Source organism: Symphalangus syndactylus, chromosome 5 (genome assembly GCF_028878055.3).
Source record: "Symphalangus syndactylus isolate Jambi chromosome 5, NHGRI_mSymSyn1-v2.1_pri, whole genome shotgun sequence".
Taxonomy (NCBI): Eukaryota; Metazoa; Chordata; class Mammalia; order Primates; family Hylobatidae; genus Symphalangus; species Symphalangus syndactylus.
In genome coordinates, this window is record NC_072427.2 from 5,111,922 (window position 1) to 5,124,687 (window position 12,766).

At 49.1% G+C, this 12,766-nt stretch overlaps 1 protein-coding gene across 6 annotated transcripts in view; it reads left to right on the plus strand.

Annotated features, from left to right (window-relative positions):
* The window catches only part of PCSK6 (proprotein convertase subtilisin/kexin type 6), a 195,198-nt gene that overhangs the window by 39,299 nt on the left and 143,133 nt on the right, over positions 1 to 12,766 (plus strand). For all 6 annotated transcript variants that reach the window (XM_063640040.1, XM_063640041.1, XM_055277040.2 and 3 more), the window contains one exon: positions 12,582 to 12,686. In XM_063640040.1, coding sequence (XP_063496110.1) covers positions 12,675 to 12,686 — 12 coding nt within the window. In that variant the 5' untranslated portion in view covers positions 12,582 to 12,674. The remainder of the gene's footprint in view (positions 1 to 12,581; positions 12,687 to 12,766) is intronic.

The window sequence follows — 12,766 nt, forward strand, 5'->3', positions numbered from 1 at the left end:
ACAGCTTGCAGGAGAAGTCCCAAGTGCCATTTTTAAAGAGCCGTATGAAAATTGCGCAAAGTCTATTTTTAGTTTACAAGCCAAGATATGCTTTGCAACTGGGAAAGGGTGTCCCTCAGTTGTATTTTGGTGAAATCATGACAGCTGCCTCATCAGTAGCTTCTTCATTTTTAATTACCAGCGTGGGGTTGAGTCACAGAAGCAGAATGACAGTGCATGTTTCTCTACGCCTGTTTTTAATTGGTGTTATTGAGTTGGGGCATTGATGCAGCTGGATGAAAGCTTTCTGTATCTTCATGCACTGGGAGCTGCCGATCTCAGCAGGGCAAGCTGTCACAAGGTCAGCAGCATAGGAGCTTGGTCACTGTGCCACCTGGTCAGCAGGCCTTTGAAGCCATCATTTGGGATAGGCTCCAGGATAAAAGGAAGCTGAGCTTGCATGGTGTTTGGCTGACACTCTCACTATCCATGACTGTCAGTCCCGGTCAGGTGACTCTGGCCGTCCCTGAGATGATTGCCACCTCCTTCCTGTGTCCTTGTTCCCTTTAAGGGAAACCACACGATAGAGAGGGGCCAAGGATGGGAAGCGCTTCCTGGAGCCAAGAGCTGTTAATAGTCACAGTTGGGCAGCACTGCTGTGCTGGGCTATGCCTTGGGGTCGGCTATGCCTTCTCCCTCTCAGGCCTCCAGATGCTGCTGGCACACTGGAGCCATGGTCCCAGCATCCTGAGTGACACAAGAGAGGTGGGAAAAGTGGGGACAGAATGCAGAGGAGAGTTTTTTGTTTGTTTGTTTGCTGTGGTCAAATACACATAATAGAAAATATATCATCTTATCTGTTTGTAAGTGTATAGTTTGGGGCATTTAGTATTTTCACATTGTTATGCAACCATCACCACTGTCCATCTCCAGAACTTTTTTATTTTCTCAGACTGAAACTCTGTACCCTTTTATTCATTCATTCATTCATTTTTTGAGATGGAGTCTCACTCTGTTGCCCAGGCTGGACTGCAGTGGTGTGATCTTGGCTCACTGCAACCTCCGCCTCCCGGGTTCAAGCGATTCTCCTGCCTCAGCCTCCCAAGTAGCTGGGATTACAGGCACACACCACCATACCCGGCTAATTTTTGTATTTTTAGTAGAGGCGGGGGTTTCACCGTGTTGGCCAGGCTGGTCTCGAACTCCCGACCTCATGTGATCTGCCCACCTGCCTCGGCCTCCCAAAGTGCTGGAATTACAGGCAGAAGCCACTGTGCCTGGCCTGAAACTCTGTACCCTTTACACACCAACTCCCCACTCCTCCTCCCCCACAGCCCCTGGCAGCCACGTTCTGTCTCTATGAATTGGGCCATTCCAGGTACCGCATACGGGGAGAATCGTTCAGTATTCGTCCTTAGTGCCTGGCTCATTTCACTGAGCACAGTGCCCTCCAGGCTCATCTGTTGTAGCATGCATCAGAGTTTCCTCCCTTTTTCAGGCTGAGCCATATTCCATCATGTGTCCCTGCCAGGTTTTGTTGATCCACTCAGCCAGCCACAGACACCTGGGTCGTTCCCACCGCTTGGCTTTTGTGGAAAATGCTGCTGTGAACACGGGTATGCAGATATTTGTTCAGAACCCCGTTTTCACATCTTCGGGTACAGGAGGTATATATTTTTAAGTGAAAAGTTTGAAGATTAATTTTTCTAAAATTCCTTTTGATTTCCCTTGGGATAACTGCTCTCAAGTGATGGTGTTTTAGGTATTAAAATGTGAATTTCCAACATTCCTTTCGTAAAGACAAAATCTTATTTTAAAAAACCTTGTAGCCTCCTCCAACATGACCTCCCTTGGTCAAGTAGCCATGAGCTGCAGCCCAGCACTGACCCTTCTTTCTGGGGAGCCCAGCAGGGGGACTGGCAGGAGCCAGATGGGCTCCCCCTGACTGCCTTGGGTGCTCAGTGTAGCTTTGTTCCCTGATCCGTGATGTAAGCAGCCTGCCCAGGTGTGCTGTGCTCAGCCTTTGGTGCTCAAGGTCACAGACACAGTCCACCCCTCACGAGCAGAGCTGCCCTATGCTGAGAGCAGACCTGGGCTTGTACCGGAGCCTCTCTCCCCTGGCAAATTCTCTAGATGAGACTTTCTTGAGGATAAGGCACCCCCTACTTCTCGCATACTCAGAAGGTAAAAAGTAAACAGTGGGCCTCCTCAAGTTGGGAAAGTCTGAACCAAATGTCTCGATCCCCACTTTCCAGGACGACAGGCTGCCTGTAGCCTGCAGGCATGTGTTAGGCAGGCTACACTGGTGGTAACATGTACAATGAGTTGCCATTATTAAAAACTCGGCAGAGCGCATGTCGGATCCGAATGCTGGCTTCTCTGGAAGAGTTCAGGAGATCTCGCAGTTCTGGGTTCCTGGAGCCTCCACAGGCCATGGGGTCCCAGGCTGGGCCCCGTGAGCATCGGGGGTACCTCGCCCAACTAGAGAGACCAAACATGGCACAGGGAAGTTAGCGAGCAGCAGGGAGGTGTGGCTCTAATCCATCCCACTAACACATCCGCTGCACAGGGGCAGCCTGCAGGGAGCAGGGGCAGGTGCTGTGCCTGGGGGTGAGGTGTGGGCCCTGGGCACGTGGGGCAGGGCCAGGCCTGAGGGAGCCTCCCTACCCCAGAGGTCACCTGCCCTTGAAATACACCTCATTTTCTTTCTGCCTCTTTTACAAAATAATTCCTGGATCCCACAGGCCCTGCTTTGATGGGAGGAAGGAATGGTGCCGCTCTGAGAGGCTGCTTCACAGCATGAGGCTAGAGGAAGAGTTTTGTCTTCAGTTTAGACCATACATTCTTTAAGCTTTATTTGGGAAAGGGGCTAAAAGGTCTGGTTACCTTGTTTTATTACAATTAAAAATTTCTTTTACAATTTTTTTAAACAATCACAAACTTACAGAAAAATTGAATGCACAGGACAACGCTCATCTGACCCAGTGCAGAGAACCTGGTGACCCCGACCCCACCAGCCCCAGTGCTCCAGTTTGTCCTTCGCATAAACAAGGACTGTGTCTGCAGAACTGTGCGGTGCAGCCACGGACACCAGGGAATTACCATTGGTCTCTTATCAATTGTAATGGCCCCTAATGTAGTAACATATTCCATCCATCCTCTGTGGGTAACCAATCTGCCATGTCCTCTGTCTTCACTTTCTCTGAGTGGGCACCCTGGTTATCTGCCTGGACTCTGACATCTAGAGTAGCCTGTTCCCACCCATAGCCCCACGGGCTCTGATTCCACTTTCCCCAGTGTGAGCACCCTCCTCACCTTCTGAGTTCTAGCAATGCCTTGTTCTAGGCCGCCCCCGATCTTCCCACCCCACACACACCATGTTCTTCCCCATATGATGGCTTTAGAATGGAATTTTTCAGGAAAAAAGAGTTTTACAGCTTATTTTAAAATTAAAACAAAAATAAATACTCAAGAGGCATTGGATTTAGGAATCTGGTAAAACAACGAATTCCAGACAGCCATAAAGAAACCTTTAACCAGGAAATGATTTAAAATGGAGATCTTCAAAGTCAAGATTGTAGAGTTTTTTCAGGTAGCTTTTTGTAGACATTGAAAATATAGGCTGAGGCCACATATAGAAATTAAACGTTCTCATCTGAAGCTGGACCATTTGGTTTGGCGACTTAAGGGAAGAGAAAAATTAAGTTTGCTAAGTAAGAATTAATGATTTCTCAGGAATTTTTAGGATGTTTAACAGCTTCATTGCATAGTTTGGGTGGATATGTGTTGAAGAAAGTAATTTTAGGAGACTGGGAAATTGTGCAATCGTCTTAACTTGGGTCAGGATTGTAATTATTGCAATAACAGAATGTTGCTATGTGTATATGTGACTGAAATGGGAAGCAGTTTTTAAAAAATGCTTTAAGAAATAACAACAAAATGTCCATTCTCTCTCTCTCTCTGGACTTCCTTAATTATAAATACCAGGTAACCCAGTGCTGGCTAAATATAGGTCCAGTGGTCATCTATATTTATAACATTTTTTTTCAGGCGGAAGTCACTAGAGCAATACAGAATTAATTTGGTGTGTAGGTTTTTACAGAGTCTAATTAGTTGTGTTTTTCTTAAGCAAACCAACTGGGATCAATAACATTATATAACTGAACTCAGACGACCATGACTTTTAGACAGACTCTTCCCAGAAAGCCAAGGCCCTCGGCGGACGCCGGCCCTGAAGACAGACACGCGGCTCCGGAAGCAGGCACGCTGCAGCTGCGGAGTGGACAGGGTTTGGAACATCTGTTTCCAGCCAAGGGCAGGCTTTGGGAGTGATAAAGCACAGTTTTTTTTTTTGCAAAGTCAGAAGCCTCATCTACAGTCCATTCATCACTGAGGCCTTGAATTGAGACATTCTGTGGCTGCTTATCAGCTGTTCCCGTGTGGCAGGGTTTGGGCTGGCCTGGGGAGGTGGGGTAGGGTTTTTGCAGACTTACCAGAGTATGCACTTAGCCAACCCACCCCCACGAACAACGCAGCCTGCTCGAGGGCTATGACCTGCACCTGTGTCTGCAGTCACGTCCACTGGAGAGCTGAGTGGGCGGGTGGACCTTTGGAACTATTTGATGTCATTTGGGGTAGATTCGGCGTGCTTCTCAGTGACTTTGCTGCAAATTAAACATGTAAAGTAGATTGGGCTTTCCTCCTCCATTCCTCAGGATCTTCAAAAAACATTAAGTCTTTTCTGGCAGAGTGAACCCGAGCTGGCCGCACCCACTGAGATTTTGTTTGGAGCCAGCTACGCTCGCATTTAAAGAAAAGACATGATGGGGGAGGCCCTTTCTGTAAACCCTAGGCCAGGCCTTTCCCCTCGTGTGGGTTCCCACCCTTCCCTTGTGTGGCCCTGCAAGCCGCTTCTGCTCCTCCACACCCGCGCCCAAGAGTTCTTCTCATGGCTGATGCGTGCCGTGAATGAAGGGCACTGGCCAGTGGAAGGGAGTGCCCAGCCAGGCCTTGCCTGCCTCAAGTCCTCAGACCGGAGAGGCCAGTGGGGGTCTTGCCCAGACCATACAGCCGGCAGGTGGTCTGCCTGGCTCCGTAGCCTCCTCCCGACCTCAGAGCTGTCCTGGGATGGGGACTGAGAGAGAGCTCAAAGACAGGACAGCAGAGCCTGGGCCAGAAGGCACTGGGGGCATGCTCACCCCGCCTCTGGACGCGGGGCCTCACTGGACAGCTGGACGCAGATGGGATGGGGGGAGACCTGCGTATCCTCGCAGTGTCATTTGGAGACAGAAGTCTGTTGATTTCATCAGGCAGATTTCAAGCTCCTCTGTGTTCCAGACACAGCCAGGCCCTGAAGATTGACAGACAATGCAGCTCCTGCCCTTGAAGGCTTATGGTGGAGGGAGGGAGGACGAAGGGTGTCTGGGCATACAGGGCCTGGGAGGTCTGAGAGGGCTCCTGGAGTCAGTGACAGCCGAGGGGATGGTTAAAAGCAGAGTAGGAGTTAGTCTTGTAGGTGTGAGGGGACTTGAGCAAGCACAGGGGTGTGAAACGGTGAGTGAGGGCAGGGCCCCTTACGCTGGACGACAGAGGGCAGTGTGGGCAGGGCCAGGCCTGTGGCTGGAGAGGGGTCCTGGCCAGTCGTGTACCCTCTGAGACGAGGAGTCAGGGTGGGAGTGTCAGTGCAGTGGTACGAGAGAGACTAAGAGGCGGTCCGAGCAGAGGGGTGGGGCTGCCTGCACTAGGGCGGGTGCGATGCAGGGAGCGGGTTTGAAAGCCATTAAGCCCCTTCGGGAAGGTTTGGTGGTGGCTTTTACCAAGGCAAGGAACGCCTCAGGAGGAAAGGTTTGGGGTGCAGGATGGCGAGGGTGCACAGTGTTGTTGATGCTGCTGTGGTGTGGTGGAAGTTATATGCTGACCTAGGGGTCCTGCCAGGAGTCAGTGGATAAAGACGGCGTGGATCCGGCCCAGCCCCTGGAGGACTTAGCCATTATGGGGTAATGTGTTTGGGACCCACTTAGGCGGGAGAGGCTCCCCAGAGGAGAAGATGCTGAGCTGAGCCTGGAAAGGCCCAGGATTGGTTGGCAGGACATGAAGAAACAGCCTTCTGGGCCTGTCGTCTCGGTATCTCAGGCAGTTCCTGGATACAGCTCAGCTTCTGCCGCAGAGGAGTTTCAGAACCCACCTGCCCCGTGGCTGTTCAGACCTCTGGAACCAGAACGTCCATCTGGGACCAAGCCCCCACCCACATGGGGTTGCTCAAGCTACTCAGGTGAAGCTGACATGTACGAAGGTGGCAAGCCATAGATCCGGAGTTCTGAGTTAGGGCAACCCAGCAGTGGCCCCAGGAGGCTCACTTGGATGTGAGAACTGTGGGAAAACCAAGGACCTACCTGGTATGTTTCAGAGTCATTTGTTTATGAACCTTACATAAACACACACACCTCGATATGTATATACACGTGTATATGCACAAACACACACAGACACACACACCCCTGAATACATATGCAGTTGGCTCTTTATCCACAGGTTCCACGTCTATACATTCAACCAACCTCAGGTCAAAAACATGAAAAAAAAGTGTATGGTGGATGTAGAAAGTATTTTCTTATCATTTTTCCTTAAACAATATAGTATAACAACTGTTTCCACAGCATTTACATTGTAGTAGGTATTATAAGTAGTCTAAAGATGATTTAAAGTATTGGAGGATGTGCGTAGGTTGTATGCAAATATGATGCCCTTTTATATCAGGGACTTGAGCATCTGTGGATTTTGGGATCTGCAGGGTGGCCTGGAACCAGCCCCCCACGGATGCCAAGGCATGACTGTATACATATATATACATCTGTATACAAACACTTGCACATCCATGTACATATGCACATACACGCCTGCATATGTGTACACGTGTGTACAACACTCACATTCTGTACATCCACACATATGCACACACACTCGTATACAGACATAATGGAATAATATGTACGTGAAACATAATAGAGGTCTCCCATGATTTCCTTATTGAAATGAAGGAAAGTGCACACATGCTGGGGGTACCGGTTCTCTGGGAAAGAACCCGCTGCAAAGGACAATGACCAAGGTGCCTGAAATCCCCCACGGCAACTGACAGTCTTAACTATGCCGAGAGGCAGAAGGCTCCACAGTGAAGAATCCTGACTGTTCATTGACTAAATGAATCTTGAACAGTTTCACTGCTCTGTGCCCCAGTTTCCCCATCTGTAAGATGAGGATGGTCATAACATCTACCCCCTACAGTTGTTATGAAAATCAAACTTAATAATTCATCTGAACTCCAAGCTTGCTGCCTGGAATGGGGCATGTGCCCAGCAAGCGTCAGCTGTTCTTGTAATGAGCCGGGAGCACTTGGTAACAGTGAGGAACCCTGGCTGGGGGACAGGTGAAGGAGGGGGAGTTGCTGTTCCCTACTAACTCTGTACCCTTTGTACCTTCCATGTTTTGTATCATGTGCACATATTACCTATATTTGTATCTGACATATTATCTATATCTGACAAAATGTCAGAGCATGTTGTTAAAGAGGATTATACTACATTAAACTCTTCACTGTGAGTTCTTTGATCTCATTTCTTCCAGTGTTCTGGTCAAGAACATTTAGCAAGGTTTGTAATGATGTTTTAATGATGTTATCAGTTTTATCAAGTAACGCATATAATCGCCTGTCAATGTTGAGTAAGGAAACATGAGCATCCTGTATTCAGCAAATTGTTTATTTTCTTGAATGGTGCATGAAACGGGCTCTGATTAATTCATTGTGAAGGTACCATGGACACGAAAGAGAACAAGAACATATTTAAATTTCATGTTATGACATTACAAAAACAATGCCTTGCGGACTAGCAGTCAGATTCACTGATGAAGAGCAGATGGAGGTCAGGGGAGGACACGGGGCTGAGGAGGACTGGGACGCAGCCTGGGATGGTGGAGGCAGTGCCTCTCTTCTATAATTGAGGGAAGGAGGAGGAGGCTGCCAGGGCCCTCTGATAGCTTCAATCCGTGGAAGCCACCACTCCTGATTCTAAAGGCGGGCTGCTCAGGCACTGGCTGGAGAAGTGGTACGTAGTTGATGAGCTGTGAGCACAGGAGCAGAGCCAGCGCCTGGTGTGGAGACTGTCCGAGACCACAGCCCAGCAGCAGCCACACACGACGTCCAGGCTGCTGAGGAAGGAGGAACACCTGCCATCAGGACAAATGCCAGATAAAAAAAGAACCTCACTTTCCCTGGAAGATTATTTGGAATTTTGTCTTTAGGCTGCCCCCTTCCTGAGTCCAGCCCTGTCCATTTGACCCTGAAGAGGTCCTAAAAGTGTGGCCATCATCTTAAACCCTACTTGTGTATCTATATGTCATTTAGTATCAAATTTTGTCACCTGCTTGTCTGTGAGCAGAATGGGGAGGCTGCTGGTTTAGGAACTGGGAGCCCCACAGTGTGACATAGTCTTAACCTCCCTGGGCCTCAGTCTACTCATCTGTGAAATGGGGACATCTCTGTGGGTCCTTCTCACATCCTAATCTGTGAGTCAGGGCCAGAGGGCAGCCAGGTGTCCTTCGTGTTGAACCAGGCCAGTGGCCACATCCCCACAGGTGACGTTGTGTGAGCCTGGGGGCCTCACAGCCTGGCATCCTGTCCCCCTTCCCCATGAAGGCACCCAGAGATGTGAAGGAACGGCCTCCCTCACTGGGGAGGGGCAGGACCTCCTCGTACCTGGGGTGGACCCTGCTGTGGTAGGTCAGGTGAGGGGCCTAGAAGGGCTTAGGTGGGTGGGGAGGACGAGAGACAGCAATGGCTGTATCATAAATGCAGCATCGTCCGGGCCGACGAGACTTTCAATGGGCCTGCGTTCCTGGGCAGCTGCCCCTGCCTCCTGCTGTGTCACCTTTGATTCTCTCATTGGTTTTGCCCCTGATGAAAACCTCACACTCCTGACCTGATGCCTAATGTTGCAAGGGGAGGGCAGAGGGCAGGACCACATGAGTCAGGCAGAAGGACGGAGCCTCTCGGAGCATCTGACAAGGAGGTTTATGGAAAAAGCACGGCTCAGAGACTCAGTGAGATGCTGAAGGTCTAGGCTTGCAGCCGCACCTGTGTTTATCCGCAGAGTCACTCCGTGTATGGACCGCCACTTCCCAGCCCTAGAGAACCCATGCTTGTCATCAGAGACTTTGGTGAACTCCCCAGATACTCTCAGCAGCAAATGCTGTACATCACAGGCTGGCAACCTTTTCTGTTTCAAAGTTCACATATGAACTATTTATCCTCATGGGCTCTAAGGTCTCTGTTGCAACTACTCAGCTCTGCTATTGTAGTAGGAAGGCAGCCATGAACAGTAGGGAAAGGGTGGGTGTGGCTATGTTCCAAGAAAATTTATCAAAAAACAGTAGGTGGATATATACCCAAAAGGATTGAAAGCAGGGACACGAACAGATATTTGTAACCAGCAGCATTATTCACAGCAGCCAAGAAGTGGGAGTAATCCACGTGTCCATAAATAGATGAGTGAATAAACAAAATGTGAGGTGTGCAGATAATGGAAGATTAGTCAGCCTTAAAAAGGAAGGAAATTCTGACACATGGTGCAACACTGATGAAACTTGAGGACATTATGCTGAATGACATAAGCCAGTCACAGAGGACAAATGTATGATTCCAGCTTCTTCTGCAGCTGGCTTTGCAACGGCAGCCTTGGCTGGTATCCCCTTCTCCTCTGCAGTGGGAGCATCCCTCCCCGGCCCCCCCAGCTGTCATGCTAGGCAGGACATAAGTGTCCAAACAGATGGAGTTCTGGCCACTGCTTCCTCCAGAGGTGGTTGGCCTGGTCAGCATTCTGGGGACTGTCTGTGCCTTTCCTAGATCATTCATGGAGAACAGTTCACATCAGCCCAGACCCAGGGGCCTTTGCAAAGGACAGTCATGGCGGCCCCGGGGCAGGGGGCTGGATGGCTTTGGGACTGGCCTTTGAGGGGAAAGGTGGCTGCCCCAAGCCTGGCTTAGCTGTTCAAAGGCTGGGTGCTGCCCTGAATGGCTTCTGGGGCCACCCTGACATGGGCCTGCTAAGGGTCAGCAGTGCTGCAATTAGTCTGTTTCTTTGCCAGCAAGTTTTATTCAACTCTTAGTTTCTCCATGTCCCTGACTGGGAATTGACTTGAATGCCCAGAGTTAAAAGACCAAAAGTTATGTAACGTCTCCCAGGGATGATGGCAGCTTATAAGCAAACATGTTGATTAAACACTGCTGCAAGTTGAGACTCCATGATTGCCTCTGTTGCTAAATAACAGCTCTAGTGTGGGTGAGGAGGAGCCTTTTGACACATGTGGTAGTTAACTTTGTTGAAGAAGTGAGCAAGGTGACTTATCTGTAGGAGGAAAAATAAAAGTGCTTGTGAGCAAAATAGGGCAGAAATAATGAGGTTTATCATGGCAGAAAAATGTGAGAATCAGAATTGCAGAAAACCGTGTATCGAGCACTTACTACCTACCTGCTGGGTCTCTGCTAGCTCTTTCACACATAAATATCTCATCCAAATGTTGGAGCAACCCTTCAGGGTGGTGGTTATTAGTCTCATAAGGAAACTCAGAGAGGGTAAGCCCAGGTCACCCAGAGGGAAGGGGTCACATTAGGTGCAGACCTGGATTTGGCCAAAAGCTAAAGCATCCCAGACCCAGAGAGGGGAGTGGAGGAGCCAGAGAGAGAATCCCAGCTCCCAGGACCACTAGCATTTGTTGAATGCCCACTAGGTTCTAGACACTAAACTGGGCTCTATGTGGGTGACTCCTATTGATTCCTCATGACTATCTTAGTATTGGATGTTCTGTGGTTGTAAGCAACAGAAACACACTGGAGCAAGCTGAAGTAGAAAAGGGAGCTCTGGCCGGGCGCGGTGGCTCACGCTTGTAATCCCAGCACTTTGGGAGGCCGAGGCGGGCGGATCACGAGGTCAGGAGATCGAGACCACAGTGAGACCCCGTCTCTACTAAAAATACAAAAAATTAGCCGGGCGTGGTGGCGGGCGCCTGTAGTCCCAGCTACTCGGAGAGGCTGAGGCAGGAGAATGGCGTGAACCCGGGAGGCGGAGCTTGCAGTGAGCCGAGATTGCGCCACTGCACTCCAGCCTGGGCGACAGAGCGAGACTCCGTCTCAAAAAAAAAAAAAAAAAAAAAAAAAAAAAAAAAAAAAAAAGAAAAGGGAGCTCTTTATTTCGCGGACAAAGTGGTGTCTCCTAAACCCAAGAACAGGAGACAGCAAGGCTGCCAGGATTGCCAGAAAGGAGAACTGAAGGGTAGTAAAGGGGCTGGGAGGCTCTCTCTTGCACTCCTGCCTTATCTTCTTGTGCAAAGATATGAAAATGGCCACTCACAGCATCCAAGTCCCTCCAGGTCTCCGCCTGGGCCAGTCAACTCTATTGAGGTCAGACTATAGCAGACTAAATGGCTATGAATGAGGTGGAGGCAGCCAAGGAGTTGTGAGTGGGGTAGGCTTTAGTCCTACTTAACTTTTAAAGGTAAGTACCTTTATCCCCATTTTACACATAAGGAATTGAGATTCCCATTAGTCAAATGTCCTTGCCCAAGGTCACATGGCTAATCTTGGTGGAGGGGTAGGAAGGGTTTGGACCAAATCAATGTGACTCAAAACTCATGTTTGTAATCATCACGTAGAACTGCTGTAGAGGACCGTTAGTCTTAAATTTACCCTTTAATCAAGCTAGAAAAGAAACTAGGATGGTTTAGCCTGAGAAGATCAACTTGCGAGTCTGTATGATATTCAGTCCATCTTGATTTTAAAATCCTTTTTGGAAGATGGTGATCAACTAGCACTTCTCTACAGCCAGGAAGGAGGCCTCCTATAACAATGTCCCCATGCTCAAGCCCGGACAGACGTGGGGACAAGCTGGTACTACAGTGAGGGCCAGCCCTTCTTGAAGGTCAGGGGCTGGGCCACAGGGCTGCTGTTGGTTCCATCCGGTCCTCAAGCTGAAATCTGTCCTGACAAACTGCCCCTGGCAGAAAACTGGGACACCTCGGGGGTTTAGATGTTCTCATCTGACCCTTTCACAATCCCCAAGCAGATGGATCCAGTGTTTTCTTTGGCTGTCCTGTTGCACTTGAGAGTGAGTGTTCATTCTTCGATATTTCAGTTTACCAACGGGGTGGAGAGGATGGAGTTTGTTTATAAATGGATGTTTCGGTGTAGACCTGACTTGACACCAACTTAGCTACTTCAGGGATTCTTGGCCCTAAACGATTCATTTCTGTCTAAAAAACTTGGCCATGATAGTCTAAACTTTAAATGATGTTAATTTACCGTGAGATGTGATGGAGTATGTGCTCCATGGGAAATGTGACTTCGTGTTTTTTATCTAAAAATGAGTGTCTAAATCCACCTTCACGTTTATAAACACTGCACACACGCCAGAGATATGAGGAGCACTGTGGTGGAGGGTATGTTTCCTCTGGGAGAATGAGCCCCTCAGATAAGGGGGAGATTCTTGTGGGGTGGAAGATTTTGGAAGCTGTTCGTGAGACTATTAATTGATGGTATTCTGCTTCTTGTCTTGCAGATTGGAAACCTGGAAGATTACTACCATTTTTATCACAGCAAAACCTTTAAAAGATCAACCTTGAGTAGCAGAGGCCCTCACACCTTCCTCAGAATGGACCCCCAGGTACAGAGTGTCGGATGCTTTCCTAAGGGCTGGAGGGTTTGGGTCTGTGGTCCTAAAAATGGCGGAGTCTGGATTTTAAT